The sequence below is a fragment of the Otolemur garnettii genome, unplaced genomic scaffold (assembly GCF_000181295.1).
Source record: "Otolemur garnettii isolate 467f Iridium unplaced genomic scaffold, OtoGar3 scaffold00091, whole genome shotgun sequence".
NCBI classification, from domain to species: domain Eukaryota; kingdom Metazoa; phylum Chordata; class Mammalia; order Primates; family Galagidae; genus Otolemur; species Otolemur garnettii.
In genome coordinates this window covers 3,708,699-3,731,235 of record NW_003852486.1, presented here as the reverse complement: position 1 = coordinate 3,731,235, position 22,537 = coordinate 3,708,699, and the positions used below count along the sequence as shown (strand labels likewise).

Sequence of the window (22,537 nt, the reverse complement as noted above, 5' to 3'; positions counted from 1 at the left end):
GGTTGCAGCCGTCATTGTTGTTTGGCGGGTCCGGGCTGGGGATTCGAACCCGCCACCTTAGGTGTATGTGGCTGGCGCCTTAGCCGGGTGAGCTATAGGCGCCGAGCCTCCTGAGACTTTCTTGACCAGCTAACTGTCCTGTGTTCTGACTCTGGCCTCCTCCTCACAGAGGTTGGAGGGAGAGGGAGGTATCCAGGGAGGCCACCTGATTGGCCAGGCTGCGCTAGTCCCACATCCCTTTCCCTCCCCTCCTGGTACCTCCCACCCAGCCCACTTACTTCTCTGAGCTGTGTCTGTATCCTGGTTGGCTCTGACCACTCCTTGGTGGATCTCCTCCAGCCATAGCACAGCTCCAGGATCCCCTGTAACCTAGCAGTTGGAGACCCCAGGCTGGTCTCTCGAGGTTCCCAGGAGACACTGGGAGTGATAGGGCAGCTATCTCCAAGCCCTTCTTCCTGCCCTGTGCAGGCCTGTGGCTCCCCATCAAGAACTCAGCACACACCACCCTCCCAATAGCCATGTCCAGGGACAGCACACATTGGAGGCTGTCCTGCCTTACCCCACTCCCCATTCCCCTGTGCCTCATTTCACAACCTTCTCCAGCCCATCCCGAGCTTGTCCTTCACCTTCTCCTTCCTATTCTTGCTCCACACTCCTCGACCCAATAAGACAGTGGGAAAATTACCTGAGACCACAGGTCAAGGAAGGCGGCAGCTGCTGCATGTCAGACTGATACAGACTTGTTCCCATCCTTGCCTCATCCAACCCCTGACTCTACCCACTTCCACTCCCCTCATTAACAATAGACTTTGCAAACTGACATTGCACTGAGCCCTGACTACAGGCAAGCATTACTCTAAAGTACTTCCTGTGAATTAATACCTGTAAAGCACTTATAATGTTGCTTGGCACAGAGTAAGGACTCAAGAAATGTCAGCCAGACTACTGTCATGTTATCTCAGTTAAGCCCCATAACCATGAGATAAGCTTGTTCTCGTCACAAGTTTGAGGAAATGGAGGCACAGAGAGGGAAGAATCACGTGCAAGTCAGGCTGCCAGCAGGCAGACTTGGTAGTCTGGCCCAGGAGCCTGAGCTCCCAACCACTCTCTACAGCCACATCCTCAGGGCAGTTCAGGTTCAAAATCCTGCCCTACTCGTCACTTCATTCGATTTTCACCCTCATTCTGGGAAGTGGGTAGGACTTGGGTTTGCAGTACTTTATAGATGAATAAATGGACCTCAGAGACTTCAAGGGATCTGTGGAAGGTCAGGTAGTTACTGAGTGTCACAGTAGGAAACCTAGTCCAGGTTCTCTGGTTCCTGGGCCTGTGCTCTTCTCACACTCTGCCCTGTGACCTGGCAATGGGAGCCATCTTTTCCCATCAGATCTGAACCCCTCCCTATCCCTCTCCACTCCTGGAAGCTGCTATTCATCAGACCGGAGCTCTGCCATGGTGTACACATGGATGCTCTTCCTGCTTTCATGACCAACCCAGCCAGCTCTGACCTCACCTGGGCCTTCTGTCTTTTGGCTGCCACAAGGAGGAGATGGTACCGTTGGGCAACAGGGAGGCGGACATCATTCAGGCCAGCCGCAGGAAGCAGGAGAGCGGTGAGAGTTTTCTCAGGGCTGCCTTGATCCAGAGCCTCATTGATGAGGCTGACTGCGAGAACCTCTGAGAAAGAAGGATCCAGATGGGTGGGGATCCCAGACTTTTGGCTAAGAGACCAAGCTGCTTGAGTTGGGCATTTCCCCCAGTCCCCAAATGCACTCACGGTCGGTCTCTTCCTGGACCTGTGCATTGATCTGGCTCACAGTGGCCTGCAGGTCATTCCAGCTCAGGAAGGCCTTGTCCACTCCACGCACCTGTTGCAGTTTCACTAGGGCATCAAAGTAACTGGCAGCAGGGAGAGGGGTGAGGCGAGCAACGTGAGTCATCGGCCAGAAGACAGGAAGCATTTGAACTATCTTTCTCACTTGGCCTCCAGGATGCCATATTCTCAGTTCTCCTCCTACCTCATAGGTTATTCTTTCTCACACTCCTCTGCTGGCACCTTTAACAACCATTCAGGCTTCTGTGCTGGGAATGGACTACAGGTGTGCAAGGAGGGGAAAGCAGGGAGAACCAATCTTGTCTTTATACCTCTTATCTCTCCATACTCACATCTGAGGTGATCTTACTTAATCTCAGGGCTTTAAACACCCTACGCTAATGACTCCTAAAAGTACACCTCCAACCATTCATTTACCCCAGCCTCCTCTGGACTTCCACATGAATATCTAATAAGCATCTCAAAGCTGACAGCTCCTATTTGAACTTCTGACTCCCCTGCTCTGTCTGCATGCCCCATGGTCTCTCGTATCTTGCCAAAAATCCTGGAGCCATACCTGCCTCCATTCTCTCTCATACTGCATATCTACCACATGCCCAGATCCTGTCTGTCCTGCTGTCAGACTGTACCAAAGTCTAAATCCTTCCCTTACCTCCACTGTTACCATTCTAGGCCAGGCCCCATTGTCTCTTGTCTGGATTGCTCCACTTGCTAACAGGGCTCCCTGATTTTCCCCATGCACCCCCATGGCCAGTTCTCAGCACGGCAGCCAGAATGATTGCTAAAGTAGGTCAGATCATCTCCCTGCTGGCTACAACCCTCCTGTGGCTTCCTTCCTCACTTAGAGTAAAAGCCAGAGGCCAAACTGCCTGGCCTCTGCTGCTCCATCTCTATTTTCCACTCCCTTCCCTTCCTCACCCCACTCCACTACACTGGCTTCCTGGTATTCTCCAAACACACCAAGGACATTTCTTTTTCAGGGCGTCTGCCCCAGGAAGCCTCATGGCAACCACTTATACCCTTCAGGTCTCTCACTAAATGACCCCCTTAGCAGAGAGGCCCTCTAGCACCACATTATGTGAAACAGAAAAACCACCCCTCTCTGTCTCTATGCTTTATCCCCTAGGCCTCGCTTTATTTTCTCTATAGCTCTTCTCTTCCAATCATCTGTCTCCCTCTACTAGCATGTAAGTTTGAGGAGAGCAGAAATCGTTTTGTTCACTGCTATTTTCTAGCACCTAGAACATGGGTAGTTCTACCCATGGGTAGAATATGGTAACACCTCAAACATTTGCTATGAAAGAATGAGTCAATGAAAGAAATGGGAATGGCTAGGAACCCATACACTTCCAGGAAAAAACACAGGCAAGGAACTGTGAATGGACCCAGTGGGTGCACCTGGACCCAAGAGCGGGGCATTATGCACAAGGCTTGTTCAAGCAGAACTTGAGGCCTGGCTACACTCCCCCATACTTCACTACAAATACATGGCTAAACCTTTCTCACCGCTGCGCATTTTCTCCTTCCACCTCTGCCAGGCCTGTGGCAGGGTTTACCAGGTTGCTCCAGAAGCCATTGGCATCCCTGGCCTCTAGGGCCCGGTTAATCAGGACCACAGCTGACAGCATCTCCACAGCCACAAAGAGCTCCTCCTGGCCAAGCTCCTACAACAGGGGTAAGGACCAATTTGCAAGTGGGCAGGTGAAGGGCCTGAGGGCTTGCCCACCATTCTGCCCCCAAGGTTCTCAAATATCCCCAGAGTCTTCATCCCAAAACCCCAGTGGTCTGATTCATTCACAATCAATCATACTTAACATTCAAGACCGTTTACTATGTGCTCAATTATAAGGACTTCAAATACTGTCATTTAATTTTCATAGCAAATCAATAATAACACCATAGGAACTATTAATATTAATATCTCACTTCAGCGGTGCCCATAGCTCAATGGGTAGGGCATGAGTCACATACACCGAGGCGGGAGAGTTTGAACCCAACCCAGGCCAGCTAAAACAACAATGACAACTGCAACAACAACAAAAAAATAGCTGGGTGTTGTGGCGGGCGCCTTTAGTCCCAGCTACTTGGGAGGTTGAGGCAAGAGAATCACTTAAGCCCAGGAGTTTGAGATTGCTGTGAGCTGTGACACCACGGCATTCTACCCAGGGTGATAGCTTGAGACTTTGTCTCAAAAAAAAAGAAAAAAAAAAAACTCTCACAAGCACAGAAGCAACAGTGTAAGCTGAACCTAGGTACCTGATTTCAGAGCCACATTTAACCAGGGAACTCTTCCAGCTCCTGTTGGATCCCTATTGTACATCAAGAATTGCACTAGGGCTGGGCATAGTGGTTGACCCTGTAATCCCAGTGGACAGATCACCCAAGCTCAGGAGTTCGAGACCAGCCTTAGCAAGAGCGAGATCTCCATCTCTACTAAAAATAGAAAAGCTAACTGGCCACTGTGGCAAGTGCCTATAGTCCCAGCTGCTCAGGATGCTGAGACAAGAGGATTGCTTGAGACCAAGACTTGAGGTTGCTATGAGTGATGATGCCAGAGCAACAGTGAGACTCTGTCTCAAAAAAAAAAAAAAACCACACAAAACAAAACAAAAACACACTAGACCCTGGGTATGCACAGAAGATGAAGCAGTCACTGCCACACTACCCTGCACACCGAGAGGTCCTGGCCCTATTGCCATGCCCAGGTCTCCTCCTCTTTTCAGCTACCTGCTCATGCTGTCCCCTCCTGTCTTCTGAAAACAGAATGCTGTAAAAGTAACATCAACAAGGGTAACAGCTAAAGTTATTTCCAGGCTCTTCTCTAGGTATATGTGTTAACTCATTTAATCCTTAACAATAGCCCTATGAGGTAAATATATATTGTTCCTATTTGTATATGAAGAAATTGCGGGGCAAGGAAGGTAAATAACTTGTCTGGTGTCACAGAGCTAAGAACTAACAAAGCCAGATTTGAACTCAGGCAGTCTGGCTCCGAAGTCCTCTGAAGTCCTCGGCATCAGTCCCATGCCTCATCCCTCAGTACCTACTTCGCACCTCCTCCTGCTATTTTTACTCACATTGGAACTGTGTCCTCCCTGAGGGCCGTCCCTATGTGCAGCCTGTGCCTGCTGTGCTGGGATTCTCTATTGACTTTCTTCCTGGAAGCCTTCCTGGACTCACCCTAGCTCCACTCTGTGGTTCCAGGCTCTGAAGACTTATCCCACCTACATCACCTGCTCTTCTCTTCCTGCATCTCTGTCTAGACTCTCAGGTGTATTCTAACTCCTCCAACAGACTGCCAAGTACCCAAGTGAGGATCCGTACCTCATTGTCACGGAAGCTGCAAGGACTGGGGTGAAATGGGACAGCACAGTGGTTAAAAGCATGGAGTAAGCTTTGGGAATACCCAGCTTTGCAGCCACTCCCAGCACTACCTGTCATAGCAGCGCTGGGTAAATGACTTGACTTCTGCACCTCAGTTTCCTCATCTCTAAAATAGAAATATTAAGACTTTCCACATAGGGTTTTTTTTTGTTTTGAGACAGAGCCTCAAGCTATCCCCCTGGGTAGAGTGCCATGGCATCACAGCTCACAGCAACCTCCAACTCCTGGGCTCAAGCGAGTCTCCTGCCTCAGCCTCCCAAGTAGCTGGGACTACAGGCGCCCGCCACAACACCTGGCCATTTTTTTGGTTGCAGCCATCGTTGTTTGGCGGGTCTGGGCTCGGGATTCAAACCCGCCACCTTAGGTGTATGTGGCTGGCGCCTTAGCTGCTTGAGCCACAGGCGCCGAGCCCCTCATAGGGTTTTTTTAAGGATTAAATGTGTGTGTAAGGCTATGGGCTATGATGATATGCTAGTATAGCAAGAATGGTCACCCCTTCCCCTTCCTAATCTCTTGCCAGCCAGCATCTCCAGGTGCCCCAGACTGCCTGTCCCAATCCCTCTAGCTGCTCAGGATCCCCAAAGCTGGATACACACACTCTGGGGCTCACCCCTTGCTGCTGCCGCTGGAGCACTGCCAGCTCCTGCTGGTATACCGCTGAAGCAAATGGGTACACCGGAGGCAGCCGGGCTTCAGGGCACAGCAACTCCCGCACTGTGTCAGCTGCCACTCCCCTCTGGATGGCTTTGTTGATCCTCCGCACAGCCTGGAGCACTGCAGGGGAGGAAAGCAATGGGCTGCATGGGCTAGGGCAGGCGTCCTCAAACTACGGCCCGTGGACCACATGCAACCCGCTAGGACATTTATCTGGCCCGCCGGGTGTTTTTGCCGCCGCTGCCTGTCCTGCTGAGTGGCTGACTTGTCCGTCCCAGGGCCCTCAGTCCAGCCCTCCAGCAGTCTGAGGGACAGTGAACTGGCCCCCTGTATAAAAAGTTTGAGGACCCCTGGGCTAGGCGTTTGCTGTCACCTCTGCTCTCCCATCTAAGTAGGTTCTGCTGGGGATCTCTGAGGGGAAATGGCCTTGTTACTGCTCTCAAAAACCATTCTGCTAGGTTCAAAATACATTTCTAATTGTTTAGGAGGAAAAGAGGCTGGGTTACTTTAAGAAGAGGCTCTATAAGAAGTAATTTGTCAGGTCTAGAAGTTGAGTAGCTTGGCATGTAACACAGAGTGACTGCTGTGGCAGAGGTGAGCTCCTAAGGTAGTGAGCACAAGATTGACAGGGGCTAATGGAGCATAACTAAGATGAGGTAAGTCGGGGGGCTCCAGGGACCAAGCCTTGACTACAGCACAGAGGAACCAACTCCAAGGTGGGGCCGTTTGGGTTGCAGAGTGGGAGTAAGAATCAGCTAAAAAGGGCTGCATATATCAACACAATGAGTTTACAAACCCGGGGCTTATAAAATGTCAAGCAGATATAGACACTGGCGTCAAGGCGTGCCCAACCTCCTGGAGAGGAACAAGTACACCAGAACACCACCATGCCTTGCTGCCAAATAAAATAAATAAAATAGCTGGGCATTGTGGTGGGCACCTGTAGGAGACTCCATCCTTGCTGAACACTGTGGCAAACACTGTGCCAGAAAGATGGCTAGGAGAGAGCAAGAGGACATCTCAGAAGAGGAAGCCTTCAAGTCAGCTCTGCAAGATGCTTTCACCTGCTTCCAACAGGTGAAAAGAGGAAGAAAGGGCTCGGCACCCATAGCTCACCCACCAGCCACATTCACTGAGGCTGGTGGGTTCGAACCGGCCTGGGCCAGCTAAACAACAATGACAACAACAAAAACAAATAGCTGGGGTTCGGCATCTGTAGTTCAGTGGCTAGAGCGCCAGCCACATACACCAGAGCTGGCGGATTTGAATCCAGCCCCGGCCCACCAAATAATAATGACAACTACAACCAAAACATAACTTGGCATTGTGGCAGGTGCCTGTAGTCCCAGCTACTTGGGAGGGTAAGGCAAGAGAATTGCTTAAGCCCAAGAGTTTGTTGCTGTGACATCATAGCACTCTACTGAGGGTGACATAGTGAGACTCGGTCTCAAAAAATAAAATAAAATAAAATAGCTGGGCTTTGTGGTGGGCACCTGTAGTCCTAGCTACTTGGGAGGCTGAGGCAAGAGAATCGCTTAAGCCCAAGAGTTGGAAGTTGCTGTGAGCTATGATACCATAGCACTCTACTGAGGGCAACATAGTGAAACTCCATCTCAAAAAAAAAAAAGAGGAAGAAAGGGGACCCAGAGGCCTGATGATGGGTTTATGTGGCTGGCGTCTTAGCAGCTTGAGCCACAGGCACCAAGCCTATACACATTCCTCTTTATTTTATTTTATTTTATTTTTGAGACAGAGCCTCAAGCTGTCCCCCTGGGTAGAGTGCCATGGCATCACACCTCACAGCAACCTCCAACTCCTGGGCGCAAGTGAGTCTCCTGCCTTCGCCTCCCAAGTAGCTGGGACCACAGGCGCCTGCCACAACACCTGGCTATTTTTTGGTTGCAGCCATCATTGTTGTTTGGCAGGCCCTGGCTGGATTTGAACCCGCCACCTTATGTGTATGTGGCTGGCACCTTAGCTACCTGAGCCACAGGCGCCGAGCCTACACATTCTTTTAATAAAGAATTATATTAGTGGTGGGTGGCACTTATAGCTCAGAGTAGGGCGCTGGTCCCATATACAGAGGGTGGCGGGTTCGAACCCAGCCCCGGCTCAACTGCAATCAAAAAATAGCCAGGCATTGTGGCAGGCATCTGTAGTCAAAGCTAGCTGGGCGGCTGAGGCAAGAGAATTGCCTAAGCCCAGGAGCTAGAGGTTGCTATGAGCTGTGACGCTACAACACTCTATCAAGGGCGACGAAGTGAAAGACTATCTCTAAAAAAAAAAGAAGATGAAGAAGAAAAAAAAATTAGCCAGGAGTTGTGGCGGGTGCCTGCTATCCCAACTACAAGGGAGGCTGAGGCAAGAGAATCGCTTGAGCCTAAGAGTTTGAGAGGTTGTGAGCTATGATGCCATAGCACTCTACTGAGGGTGACATAGTGAAACTCTGTCTCAAAAAGAAAGAAAAAGGAAAAGAATTATATTAGTATACAATGTTCATAAAGGGAACTGAGTTAGAATAGTAGTTTCTCTCTCACCTGGGATACTACAACATTTCAAAAGCCCAGGGAATTCAAGCAGGTTGAACTGTCTAAGAGGAGACTGTCTGCTTCAATGAACCTATCTGCAATGCCCCTCCTGGCAGCAGGAATGGGGTGAAGCCCTGTGCTGTGCTGGGAGATGGAGCAGCATTTTGCCCTGCCCAACACAGAAGCCAGCACAGGGATGGGCTGTTCTGAGAGCTAGTGGTACACCAAGAATAGGCCTCAGGCCTGGAGATGACTTACTGGCTTGTTCCTGATCACCCTTCATATTGGCTGCAGCCACACCAGCCTGGACCTCCTCCTTTTCCAGAAGTTCCACCAGGCCCAGCTCCTGAAAGAGGGAGGAGAAGCAGAAGAGAGTTCCCAGGGTATGAACACGCCTTAAGAGCTGCCATCATGAACTTCCAGATCCACCCAGTCACCTACCCTCAATCCTCTCTCCCTTTAAGGCAGAGTAGCCTGGTCCACCCACCCCTATTAACCCTTCTTCAACCTTTCTTACCCCTCAAGCATCTGAAAGAACAACACGGACAACACAAAGATGAACAGTGTTAACAGCATTGAAAACAAAAATTTGGTAAGCTGAGGCCCTAATCCAGTGATGGGGGAGCCTAAGAGAATGTCCCTGGGTCTGTCCCCGTCAATCTGAGGGGCTTTTAGAGGGTAGGAGCTGATCAGTCTAGTCCTCTAAGTTTTGGGGTGATTTAACCATTTAAACATGTAATTAGCACTTACTGAATACAAAGAACTGACAACAGCAGTACTGTCTGAGTAAGAGACCCTCTCCCATCTTGTAGTCTGGTGGAGGTGGCAGGTAAGAGTCAAAGCCTGACCTGTGCTTTCTGCTCTCTGTCTGAGCTCAGCTGGTCCAGGTACCAGTCAGCAAAGTCTCTCCTCACCCCTTGCAGGGCCAGGGCAGGATCTTGAAGGGCCTTAAGCAAGGCCTCCGGGTTCTGTCTTTCCAGGGCATCATCAACAACTTCTAGAGCCCCATGTACTGAAAAAGACCAAGACTCCATACTGGGCAGCCTCTCACCCTTCCCCATCCCTGAGTGACCGCTCCTTGCCCCATGGGTCTCTGGGCTCATTTGATTCATCCTGAATTCTTCAACCTGGTCTTCACAGGATCCTCACTCCACCACCTCAGAGCCTGAGGATATCCTCACCCGAACAGGCAAATGTCTACCCATCCTGAGCCTTCACACAGCCCCTCCTGCCCTGATTGCCCTTAACCTGTAATTTCCACACCCCTTCTTAGAGGACTCCAGTCCAACCGCCCTGGCACCAAGAGCTGCAAGGCCTGCCCTCTGCCTCTGCCTCCCCATGGTCCTCCATTCAAACAGAAGCCTTCCTGACAGGGACCACTTTTCTTCCAAAGTGCCAAAAAACAGAGCACCTACTCTGTACTCTGATTTTTCCATGAGGCAAGAGTTGGCCCAAGTGAGGCCATAGAGCTTTCTGGCCTGAAAGAAGCCATTCCCCACCTTCCCACTTCAGGGGCTTACCCAGGACCCCTCAATCCCTTCCTGGCCTGTGTCTCTTACTGTTGACATGATTGATGTTGCCCTGGATTTCAGCCTGAGTTAGGTAGTGGTCATAGATGTCCTGGTTTTCTCTGTCATCCTGCAAAAACTACATTGAGAGGGAAACTGAGAAAACCTATTAAATCCTCTCCTGCTACTACTCCCTCCCTGGATATACCTATTTCTTTTTCTTTCTTTCTTTTTTTTTTTTTTTAGAGACAGAGTCTCACGTTATCGCCCTCAGTAGAGTGCCATGGCATCACAGCTCACAGCAACCTCCAACTCAAGCCTCAGCCTCTCAAGTAGCTGGGACTACAGGCACCCTCCACAGCACCTGTTTATATTTTGGTTGTAGTTGTTATTGTTGTTTGGCAGGCCTGGGCTGGATTCAAACCTGCCAGGATGGGCTCAAGCGATTCTCTTGCCTCAGCCTCCCGAGTAGCTGGGACTACAGGCGTCTGTCACAACACCTGGCTATTATTTTGTTGCAGTTTGGCCAGGGCCAGGTTCGAACCCTCCACCCTCGGTGTATGGGGCCAGTGCCCTACCCACTGTGCCACAGGCAGTGCCCCTATACCTATTTCTTTTTCTGGGTATCTTCCCAAAGCCAAAAAGGTCAGGCTGCTCAGGACTCTGGGGAAGTTTGTTGGGTCTAAAACCCTGGCATTGACACAGTTAAGCCAACCAACCTTTGGACTCTCCAGTCCAACCTCACTATGTTCTACATTCCACAGCCCTCTCAGGCCTCCCATCAGACCCATGCCCAGAATCCTCTATGCCAATATTCTCTTCTGAATTCTCATTATTCTCCTGATCTTCTCCTATTTCTCTAAAATCACTGACAAGTTAGTTTCTCCAAGAAGCAACTTTGGAACCTAGAGACAGGACAGATAGAAGTCCTGCTTCTGTTTGAAACTCTCCAGGCCACTAAATTGTTCAGCCCCTGCACCTCAAGACTCCTCCTTACATGGTTCCTGGCACTGGCAGCCTTTTCCATCTTGGCCTGGGCCAGCAGTTCCTGGTAGATGGCTGCCAAAGGTTCTCGAAGATTCTCTAGAAGAGCACTGGGATTCTGTAAGGCAGCCAGAGTGTCTTCAACCACCCCTCGCTCCACAGCCTCATTGATGGCAAGAACAGCTGCATGGACTGGAAGGAGGAATGCAAACAAGATCAGGAGACCAGAGCACAGATAGTTGCAGGCCACTCTGACATCACCCCCTTCTCTATCCTTGGGTGCCAGGTAGTTCACTGGCCCTGCCAGGAGAAGTGGCTAGAATCCATTTGAGGACTCTGAGATGCGGCAGAGCCCAGTACCTACCTGCAGCCTCATCCACTGAGAGCTCATTGGCCAGGATGCCCCCAATTTTGCTGAAGGCAGGCAGCTGAAGGCCATACTTTGCCAGTTCAGAGGCCATGTTGCTGAGTTCCTCAGCTGTAATGATATCACAGGGGCCCTTCATCAAGCCCAGAACCTCTAAGCCCCTGCCTGGACTGTGGTGGCTAGGGAAAGAGCTGTACTTACCTGTGAATTCCACTTTCCCATACAGATTATGTATCTGAGGGGCCAATCCCAGCCGGAAGAGGAAGAGACTAGGAACATGGAAGGTATTAGAAGGCAATATGCATTTCAACACTGCCCACAGCAGGTTTGTGAGAGATACTGTGGGGGATCTGGGGAGAAGTATCTGCCCTCACACCACCCCCAATCCACAGGAAGAAACGTCATCCACATCAGCTCCAGGAAAGTACATATGATAAATAAAGTGCTGTGGGGGTCTGGGAGGATTGAGGAGGCTTCCCAGAGGGGGACACACTGCAATAACAGGTTACTGGATGAAGGAGGATAGGTGAGCTCAGCAGGCTAAGACCTGCTGAGCTAAGGCACAGAGGAACAAAAGGACATGGGAAGTGAAGTCAAGTTAGTAGAACATGACATAGTGGACACAAGGAACTGGTCAGGTACTTCCTATGATTTAGCAACTGATTGCTATCCTGGCTGTGAGAAGAACCACATAGCCTTCACCATTCACATTAAGTGGCTTACATGTAGCATTCTCCATGGGTCCTATTCTGATTTCTATCTACCCCAGTCACAAGCTGAAGGTCCTACCCTATAACCTTCCCTCCTCTGCTACTCTGCCTGTCCCTTCCCTTCACCTACACGGCACAAATACATGTGCCCACACACATATTCATAAACCCAAACACAATTACATAAGTCTAAAACTTCACTCTTGACCAGGCATGGTGGCTTACACCTGTAATCCCAGCACTCTGGGAGGCCAAGGTGGGAGGATCCCTTGAGCTCAGAAGTTAGAGACCAGCCTGAGCAAGAGTGAGACCCTGTCTCTACTAAAAGTAAAAAAAAAAATAGCAGGGCAGGCTCAGTACCTGTAGCTCAGTAGCTAGGGCACCAGCCACATACACCAGAGCTGGTGGGTTCAAATCCAGCCCAGGTCTGCCAAACAACAATGACAACTATAACAAAAAAAGACAGGCGCTGTAGAGGGTACCTATAGTCCCAGCTACTTGAGAGGCTGAGGCAAGAGAATCACTTAAGCCCAAGAATTTGAAGTTGCTGTGAGCTGTGACACCATGGCATTCCACCGAGGGCAACAAAGTGAAACTGTCTCAAAAAAAAGAAAAAAAGAATTTGGATGGCTCGGTACCTGTAGCACAGTGGTTACAGTGCCAGCCACATACACTAAGGCTAGCAGGTTCGAAACCGGCCTGGGCCAGCTAAATAATGACAACTGCAACAAGAAAAAAATAGCCAGGCGTTGTGGCAGGCGCCTATAGTCCCAGCTACTTCAGGAGGCTGAGGCAAAAGAATCTCTTAAGCCCAAGAGTTTGAGGTTGCTGTGAGCTGTGACTCCACAGCACTCTACCAAGGGCAATGTAGTGAGACTCTGTCTCCAAAAAAATAATAATAAAATAAAAAATAGCAGGGCAGGCACCTGTAGTCTCAGCTACTTAGGAGGCTGAGGCAGGATCATTTGAGCCCAGGAGTTTAAGGTTGCTATGAGCTAGGCTGAGGCCATGGCTTGGCACTCTAGCCCAGACAATGGAGCAAGAATTTGTCTCAATAAATAAATAAATAAATAAAGCCTCATTCTCCTGAGAAGTGTTCTCTGTAGTCTACTCTCCATCTTTCCTGCTTTGTTTTTTGCTGCTACTGATATTTACATCTAAGTAAAGGAAACTACAGAGTAAAACTTGTGGTTTCTCACCTGAGAGCATGGATGCAGTAGACCACCCGGGGCATGTTCTTCTTGTCATAGATGTCTGTGGTCTCTGGGAAGAAGGTCTAGAGGGAACCAACAGTTACTGCCATTGAGGACCTTTAAGCAGCACCAAAGATGGAGAGAGCGGGCCACAGACAAGGTATTCCTGTGCTAGCTGAAGTGTGTACTCCCTTCTGCCCAGGGCTTCTTGGTCAGTCTCCCCAGGTATTTCCAGTCAGTCCCATGTAAAAGAGAGGTACTGGAGACATATACTAAGCCAAGACACACCCACAGACACACAGTCGCAGGATGCCCTGGATTAACTGAGCAGCAGATGGGGCTATCAAGGGTAGAAGATGTCAGCCACATCCTCCAGGAAAAAAAAGCCTCCACCCATCTTACAGACACAGTGAACCTGCATCCCTTACCTTAAACTCTCACCAGAAATGTAGGAGACCGCAGAGCTGGTCACACTCCCATGGAGGCCCAATGAGGCATATGTTGTGAAGGACCACAAAGGTGTCAGGGTGTGTTATGCTGATCCCAGGCCAGAGGCCTTTGTTTTTGAGATAGAGTCTCATTCTGTCGCCGTCTATAGAGTGCTATAACATCATAGCTCACAGCAAACTCAAACTCTTGGGCTCAATTGATTCTCTTGCCTCAGCCTCCTGAGTAGCTGAGACTATAGGTGCCTGCCACAACGCCTGGCTATTTTTAGAGATGGGGGTCACACTCTTGTTCAGGCTGGTCTTAAACCCGTGAGTTCAGGCAAGCCACCTGCCTCAGCTTCCTGGAGGGCTAGGATTAGGCCAGAGGACTTTGATCAATAGGGACCCCTCTAAGAACTAGTTTCCCCAAGCATGGCTTCCCTTGCCATGTAGCAACTATAATGAGGCCTAAGCTCAACACAGCTTGGTTACATTTAGGTTCATAGTAAAGGACCAAATCTAGAGACTTAACTGCTCTAGTCTTACTGAGGACACATGCCTTCTGTTGTTCCTGCCTTCCACCAACGCATCTTTCTTCACTGCTATTTCCTGTCTTACAGTCTCTCTTCTACAGGGAGGAAAAACAAACCAGAGAGAAACCATACATTGTGGAACTCTATCAAGCCTTAATTTGTGTAGTTCTTTACAATTTACAAAGGGAATTCCTACAGACCCATATCACAAGGAGGACAGGGCAGGGATCACTGTCCCCATTTTACAGATGAAAAATAACTGAGATTCGGCTAGGTGGTGGTGGCTCACACCTGTAATCACAGCATTTGAGAGGCAGGTGGATTGCCTGAGCTCACAGATTTGAAACCTTGTCTCTAAAAATAGCCAGGTGTTATAGCAGAAGCCTGTAGTCCCAGCCACTTGGGAGGCTGAGGCAAGACAATTGCTTGAGCCCAAGAGTTTGAGATTGCTGTGAGCTGTGATACCACGACACTCTACTGAGGGCAACAAAGTGAGAATCTGTCTCAAAAAAAGAAAAAGAAAATCAACTGAGATTCAATAGGAAGAAGGGCTCATGTTGTGTGTCCAGCTGGGGTCTTGGACCCAGGCAGCTCACCCAAAGTCTACCACTTATGGATGGGCACACCCTAGCTTCACACTGGTGGGAAATTCTGGTGGGAAGACAGGGCTGGCTGATATAAGCCCCATCTCCTGCATTACTGTGTGTCTGCGGCTGAGTCTTAGCTTCTGCCATATAATGGGAATCCTACTACTCAGGCCAGGGAGGTTTCACCTCCTTTTATCCATACGGAAGTAGAAATAGAGAAAAAAATAACCTGATTCAAAGATAAACTGCCCCAAGAAACTCTTCTCTTAGATTAAGTTAGTTTAGAAGACACACGAAGATGAGGGCTAAAGGGTCTGGGCAGACAGAGTATGGGGTTGAGAGTACAGGTAAAGAGTAAAGATGAATGCCAAGCTCAAAGCCCAGTGTTACCGAAGGCAGACCGATGTGGGCTATTGCAGATAGCCAAAAGTTGATGTTGTCTGTGTGACGGAAATGCAAGCCAGTTGCCTGAAAGGGAACGAAAAAAAAGAAAATCTATTTCCACAGTTCTTGGAGAGCCCAGACTACAGCTTAAAGTTTCAAGAGGGAGGGGTGGGGAGACTCCACTTGTGGCTTTCCCATCCCCTCCAGAGTAGACAACATAGATAGAAATCACCAGAAATGGATGATCCGGTTGGACATTTGGGAAGGGCAGCATAAGGAGGGAATTAACAATCCAGCAAGGCTTCCTAGAAAAGGGTAGTCTAGGGTGGTGCCTATGGTTCAGTGAGTAGGGTGCCGGCCCCATATACTGAGGGTGGCAGGTTCAAACCCGTGCCCAACCAAACTCCAACAAAAAAATAACCGGGTGTTGTGGTGGGTGCCTGTAGTCCCAGCTACTTAGGAGGCTGAGGCAAGAGAATCTCTTAGGCCCAAGAGAGTTAGAGGTTGCTGTGAACTGTGATGCCACAGCATTTAACCAAGGGCAACATAGTGAGATTCTGTATCCAAAAAAAAAAAAGAAATAAAGAAAACAGGGGAGTCTAGATCCACGATGGGGAGAGCACGGTCAGGCTGGTGAGGGCACAGAGAAGGAGCAACACACCCAGGAAGGACCTGCAGAGTGGCAAAGCCCATGCTGCCCTAAGTAGGGACCGTGTGCAGCTCTCTTCTCAGGGCATCTTAACAACTAGTAGCAGGTGCCCCTGCTGTAAGGACAGTACACACCCACCTGACTGGGAGACACTGATGAAGACTGTGTCCCTGGGTGGTGCCTGTGGCTCAGTGAGTAGGGTGTCAGCCCCATATACTGAGGGTGGTGAGTTCAAACCCAGCCCCGGCCAAAATGCAAGAATAAAAAAAATAAAAATAAATAAAGTTTTAAAAAAAAAAAAAAGACTGTGTCCCTGCACAATAACACCTCCTTTCATCCTTAAAAGTGCCCAGGTTTGGACAATAAATTACCCTGTGGCAAGGAGGCTGAGGCAGGTGGATTGCCTGAGCCTGAGGGTCACCCTACCCTCACAGCTTTGAGAATGGGTAGTTTGAGAGGAAGAAGGTAGAAGCTGGAGTCCACTATTCCCCACCTGGTACCGCAGCTGCTCCATGTCATAGATCTTCTTCAAGGGAACCACGGAGGGTGCAAAACAGTGGCCCAGCTTCGCTAGCAGCACTCCGTTCCGGAGGCTTTCCTCCAGCTCCACTGGGGAAGGAAGCTCCTCCTTCAGGCAGGCCTCCATCCAGCTACAAATGAGAGCACCTTTCACTCACTCTGGCAGTCTGCAGCAGTTTATTCTAAGTGCTGCACCTTCCCTCCTTCTCTCTCCTTAAGTGGCCCCGACCCTCCCTTGCTTCCTGTTCCTGACTTACCCCAACTCCCTTCTCTCCCTGTTGCCTGGCTGTTCCTGCCTTTTCTCAAGCTGCCCCAAACACCTGGACCAGTCAATCCTCAGCCCTACGTACCCCAGAAGATCTTTCCTGACAGATCCTTAACCTGGTATCTTTAGCAAGGCTTAAATACATTCTCTCTGTTACATAACTTCTCACTCAGTTTACATATTTGACTGTTAAACCAAATTGAATCTGTTCACCTCCCTCACTTTGCATTGTTCTCTGAAAACCCAGGTACAGAAAGGTCATGTCTGCCCAAAATGATCTATACAGCTCATAACTTGGCTTTGATGATGATAAGGATGGTATGGAACCTCCAGGTTGACGGAAGAGTAGAGGCACAAAGGGAGAGAAAGGTCACAGACCTTGGAACCAGAAGGCCTACTTTCCACAACTTCTCCCCGGCTTCATCTAGCTAAACCTCAGTTGCATAATCTTCAAAATGATGTTAGGCGCGGTGGCTCACACCTATAATCCCAGCACTTGCGAGGCTGAGGCAGGTGGATTGCCTGAGCTCATGAGTTCGAGACCAGCCTGAGCCAGAGTGAGACCTAGTCTCTGGGTATTGTGCTGGTTGCCTGTAGTCCCAGCTACTTGGCAGGCTGAGGCAAGAAAATCGCTTAAGCCCAAGAGTCAGAGGTTGCTGTGAGCTGTGATGCCACAGCACTCTACCAAGGGTGATAAAGTTAGGCTCTGTCTCAAAAAAAAAAAAAAAAAAAAAGATAACACTACCTGTACTTTCTGCTTCAATGGGCAGTGGCAGTAGCCAGGATCAAATGAGCTAGTGAGGGTAAAGAAACTTATGAATGGGCTCGGCACCTGTGACTCAAGTGGCTAAGGCGCCAGCCACATACACCTAAGGTGGCGGGTTTGAATCCAGCCTGGGCCCGCCAAACAACAATGATGGCTGCAACCAAAAAATAGCCAGGCGCTGTGGCAGGCGCCTGTGGTCCCAGCTACTTGGGAGGCTGAGGCAGGAGACTCGCTTGAGCCCAGGAGTTGGAGGTTGTTGTGAGCTGTGATGCCAGGGTACTCTACCCAGGGGGATAGCTTGAGGCTCTGTCTCAAAAAAAAAAGAAATTTATAAATGTAAGCATTATTACAGCTGATAGTATGTTTGTTTGTTTTGAGATAGAGTCTCACTATGTTACCCTTGGTATAGAGCCCTGGTGTCACAGCTCATAGCAACTTCAAACTCTTGGGCTTAAGTGATTCTCTTGCCTCAGCCTCCCAAGTAGCTGGGACTACAGGCGCCTGCCATAACGCCCAGCTATTTTTTTGTTGTAGTTATCATTGTTGCATAGTTGGCCCAGGCCAGGTTTGAACCCACCAGCCCCAGAGTATGTGGCCGGTTCCCTAACTACTGACCAACGGGCGCCAAGCCAATAGCTGATAGTTGTATGAGGGGATCAAGGACTCCTCACGTGGGCTCTCCAACTTCCCTACATGCTGAAGTCTAACAGGAAAGAATCTGTTTCTAGAGAAAGAGCCAGTCACACTTCATACCTTCCTTCCCATAAACGCCTGATTTTCCCTGACTGCCCTATTCTACTGACTTCTTCTGAGAACATTAAAAATATTCTGCCAAGGCCAGGTGCAGTGGCTCACACCTGCAATCCCAGTATTTCAGGAGGCTGAGATGAGAGGACTGCTTGAAGCCAGGAGTTCAAGATCAGCCTGGGCGACATATAGAGACCCTGTCATTAACAAAATTTAAAAATTAGGCCTGGCATGGTGCCTCACATCTGTAATCCTAGCACTCCAGGAGGCCGAGGCAGGTGGATAGCTTCAGCTCACAAGTTTGAGACCAGCTTGAGCAAAACCGAGATCCCGTCTCTACTAAAGAAAATAGAAAAACTGAGGCAAAAAAGATTACTTGAGTTTGAGTTAGAGGTTGCTGTGAGCTATGACGCCATAGCACTCTACCCAGGGCAACAGCTTGAGACTCTGTCTCAAAAAAAAAAAAAAAAGAAAGAAAGAAAAAAAGAAAAGGTCGGGTGCAGTGGTTTGCCCCTATAATCTCAGCACTTGGAAGATCAAGGCAGGTGGATTGCCTGAGCTCACAAGTTTGAGACCAGCCTGAGCTAGATTGAGACTCCATCTCTAAAAAATAGCCAGGCTTTGGCTCAGTGCCTGTAGCTCAGTGGCTAGGGCGCCAGCCACATACATGGGAGCTGGCGGGTTTGAATCTAACCTGGGCCTGCCAAACAACAATGACAACTACCACCAAAAAATAGCTGGGCGTTGTGGCAGGCGCCTGTAGTTCCAGCTGCTTGGAGGCTGAGACAAGAGAATTGCTTAAGCCCCAGAGCTTGAGGTTGCTGGAAGCTGTGATGCCACAGCACTCTACCCAGGGCGACTTAGTGAGACTCTATCTCAAAAAAAAATTTTTTTTAATTGGCTGGGTGTGGTCAATACATGCCTGTAGTCCTACCCACTTTGGATGCTGAGACAGGAAGATCACTTGAGCCTAGAAATTTGAGGTTACAGGGAGTTATGATCATCCCACTGCACTGCAGCCAAGGTGACAGGGTGAGACCTTGTCTCTCAAAACATAAATAACAATGAGGCAGGGCACAGTGGCTCATGCCTATAATCCTAGCACTCTGGGAGGCAGAGGCAGGTGGATTGCTTGATCTCACCAGTTTGAGACCAACCTGAGCAAGAGCAAGACCCCCGCCTCTAAATATAGCTGGGAGTTGTAGCAGGCACCTGTAGTCCCAGCTGCTTGGGAGGCTGAGCCAAGAGAGTCACTTGAGCCCAAGAGTTTGAGGTTGCTGTGAGTTGTGATGCCACAGCATTCTACCAAGGGCAACAAAGTGAGACTCTGTCTCCAAAAAAAAAAAAAAAAAAAGACCAGCAAGGGTTAACAGAGTGATATCTGTTAACAAACAAAACTTTTTCTTTAAATTAGCAGGATGTGATAGTGCGTGCCTGTTGTCTCAGCTACTTGAGAGGCTGAGGCAGAGGATCCATCACTGCACTCTAGCCAATGCAACAGAGCAGGACCTCAGCTCAAAATAAAAAACCCACAAACAAAAAAAACATTGGGAAAGGGATATTGGCTGCTCTGCATTAAAGAAGACTTGAAAGACATATAAGCAAATATAATAAGTGAAAGTTTTTAAGTCTTATTTAAATAAGCTAATTGTAAAAACAGTTTTGTTTTATTCTGTCTATCCCCCTCTAGCTATAAGAAGCTATTTTTAGACAATCAAGAAAATTTGAGGGCGGGGCCTGTGGCTCAAGTGGCCAAGGCGCCAGCCATGTACACCCAAGGTGGCGGGTTCGAATCCAGCCCGGGCCCGCCAAACAACAATGACGGCTGCAGCTGGGTGTTGTGGCAGGCGCCTGTGGTCCCAGCTACTTGGGAGGCGGAAGCAGGAGACTCGCTTGAGCCCAGGAGTTGGAGGTTGCTGTGAGCTGAGATGTCATGGTACTCTACCCAGGGGGACAGCTTGAGGCTCCTGTCTCAAAAAAAAAAAAAAAAGAAAATTTGAGGGGCAGCGCCTATGGCTCAAAGGAATAGGGCACCAGCCCCATATGCTGGAGGTGGTGGGTTCAAACCCAGCCCTGGCCAAAAACTACAAAAAAAATTAAAAAAAATAGAAATAATAATCCCAGCTACCTGGGGACCTGGGGCAGGAGGATTGCTTGAACCCAGGAGTTTCAGGTTGCTGTGAGCTAGGTTGATGCCACAGCCTGGGTGACAGTGAGAATCTATCTCAAAAAAAAAAGGAAAGAAAGAAAGAAAATTTGAAAATGGCGTGGGTATTGATCTTACAAGGATTTACAAATAATTTAGTTGGGTATTATCATGGCATTGTGGTTATGTAAGTGGAGGTACATATATTTTAGAGACATGTAGTGAAGTATGCAGGGGAGTAAAAGATTTGATTAGAATTTGCTTCAGAAATAAAAACCACAGTTATTTCAATTCACCCCTTTCCCACAGAATGGACCCTGTCGTATTGCATTTGCTTTGGCAACAGATATCTAGGGTGGGAAGGATGGGTAAGGGTGGAAAAGAGAGACCAGAAGAGTCCTTCTTGACTCTGCTTACCGCTTGGCTTCCTCCAGCCGGCATAGGTACTGATAGGCAACATTCTGCCGCCTCTGCTCATCCATCTCTTCAGCTGTGAGACGTTCATCTTAGGGGTGAAGGGAGATAAAGGCAATGAAGGGAGCATTAGGGGGTCTTTGAAGCCTCTTCTTAACAAACTTCCTTAGGCAACCTGCAGCATCTCCCATGTGTCCCTCTTCCTCTTCTCAGGACATCCTTAAACAGGCAGCTCCTATACCGGAAGTACTCCTTCTCTTTCCTCTGCAGCCATCTCCCCATTCTCTTCTTCTTCAAATATACTCATGGCCCTTCCCTCCATGCCACCCAGCTAGAATGTCCAGAGCCCTCCTTGGCTGGAAACTTAGCTTCTTATCTTATCCCTAATTAGACTTAGTTCTTCAAGAACTGGACCTGTATCATCTTTGCTGGGTACTCTGTCAGAGGCTAGGTACAGAACCAACTAGGAATCATCATTCAACAGCCATTCATTCATTTAATACCTCCTTTATATCAGGCACTGGGCTAGTGGACCCCTACTCTTAAGAAATAAAGAGACTTTTTTTTTTTTAAGACAGAGTCTCACTTGTTGCCCTAAGTAGAGTGCCCTGGCATCACAGCTCACAGCAACCTCAAACTCTTGGGCTCAAGCAATTCTCTTGTCTCAGCTTCCCATGTAACTGGGACTATAGGCACCTGCCACAATGCCCAGCTATTTTTAAGAGACAGGGTCTAGCTCTTGCTCAGGCTGGTCTCAAACCTGTGATCTCAGCAATCCACCCACCTCGGCCTCCCAGACTGCTAGTATTACAGGCATAAGCCACCATGCTCAGCCCCAGAGATTATAATTAGAAGTGAAAATCATAAGTAACTAACTACATTCTAATGTGATAAGTATATTACAGCCCATGAATAAAATCTATGGAAGAAGCAAAGGAAGCAAAGGATTCTACCTATGAACTACGTCTTAAGGGATAAACAGGCAGAAAGAGGAAAAGGCAGTCCAATGGAGGGGAACACCACTCATTTGGGATTAAGTGGAAAGACAATGAGGATTTTAAAAGATCACAAAAGTACTTTTACTATCCTTTCTGGTATAGGTCATCTGAGAAGGAAAATAACCTTCAAACTAAATAAAATGTAGACAATATTCTGACCTCCAAACTCAAGAATAGAGAATCCCTTAAATGAATGAGACGGCATTCATACTTTGCCTTAGCCACAGCGTCACTTTGTCCCTTCTCTCTCTTAGGGAAGACAATACAAAAAGCAAACAGGATCAGAGAAAGCTACACACACACCAAGAAAATAAATCCAGAAAACTTGAAAAAAGAGCTCAGTCTGTCTGTCTTTGACTCAGCACTTAATGTCATTCCCAGTCTTTGTCTTATTTCCTTATATAATGCAGCATGACTTGGGAGAAGGCAGGGCTTATTTGAACTAGCAGTTAAGCAAGTTAAATCACACACACACTCCAAGTAAAGATTTCAAAGCACTGGCCAACTGAAGGAAAGTAATCAGTTCCTCCAGTGGGGTGTACAAGGAACAAACGTTGGTTGTTAAGCATGGAAAATAAACCAGTAAGTGAAATGACATCACTTCAGAGCTATGAACTGAGACTGTGAGATGGGAGGGACTTTGTCCACACACACTGCCTCAAAAAAAAAAAAAAAAATCTCCCTGTCCTGCCCTACTCAGGTTTGGAACCAGCATTCCTTTAATTCCAGAAGAGTGGATGCGGACTTTGCTTTTAGAATCCTACTAGGGAGGAATGAGGGAGGAAGAAAGAGGAAGAAGAGTCAATTTTGCCTTTCATTCAGAAAATTAGAGGGAAATCTCTCTGCCCTCCCATTCTTCCAACCGTTTTCTTTCTCTAAAGCAGCGTTTTTTTGAAAGTAGTGCCCCAAGGACTATCTGCCTCATAATTACCTGGGGTG

At 48.6% G+C, this 22,537-nt stretch overlaps 1 protein-coding gene across 1 annotated transcript in view; it reads right to left on the bottom strand.

The window, feature by feature from the left end:
* IQGAP3 (IQ motif containing GTPase activating protein 3) overlaps window positions 1-22,537 on the bottom strand; it is a 46,096-nt gene that overhangs the window by 22,579 nt on the left and 980 nt on the right. The window contains exons 2-16 of the mRNA XM_003795251.3: window positions 20,604-20,691; window positions 16,237-16,393; window positions 15,101-15,178; window positions 13,169-13,245; window positions 11,461-11,528; window positions 11,257-11,370; window positions 10,906-11,084; window positions 9,960-10,038; window positions 9,249-9,412; window positions 8,659-8,746; window positions 5,829-5,992; window positions 3,341-3,498; window positions 1,778-1,899; window positions 1,514-1,677; window positions 279-369 (exon numbers count right to left, since the gene is read on the bottom strand). Coding sequence (XP_003795299.1) covers window positions 279-369; window positions 1,514-1,677; window positions 1,778-1,899; window positions 3,341-3,498; window positions 5,829-5,992; window positions 8,659-8,746; window positions 9,249-9,412; window positions 9,960-10,038; window positions 10,906-11,084; window positions 11,257-11,370; window positions 11,461-11,528; window positions 13,169-13,245; window positions 15,101-15,178; window positions 16,237-16,393; window positions 20,604-20,691 — 1,791 coding nt within the window. The remainder of the gene's footprint in view (window positions 1-278; window positions 370-1,513; window positions 1,678-1,777; window positions 1,900-3,340; window positions 3,499-5,828; window positions 5,993-8,658; window positions 8,747-9,248; window positions 9,413-9,959; window positions 10,039-10,905; window positions 11,085-11,256; window positions 11,371-11,460; window positions 11,529-13,168; window positions 13,246-15,100; window positions 15,179-16,236; window positions 16,394-20,603; window positions 20,692-22,537) is intronic.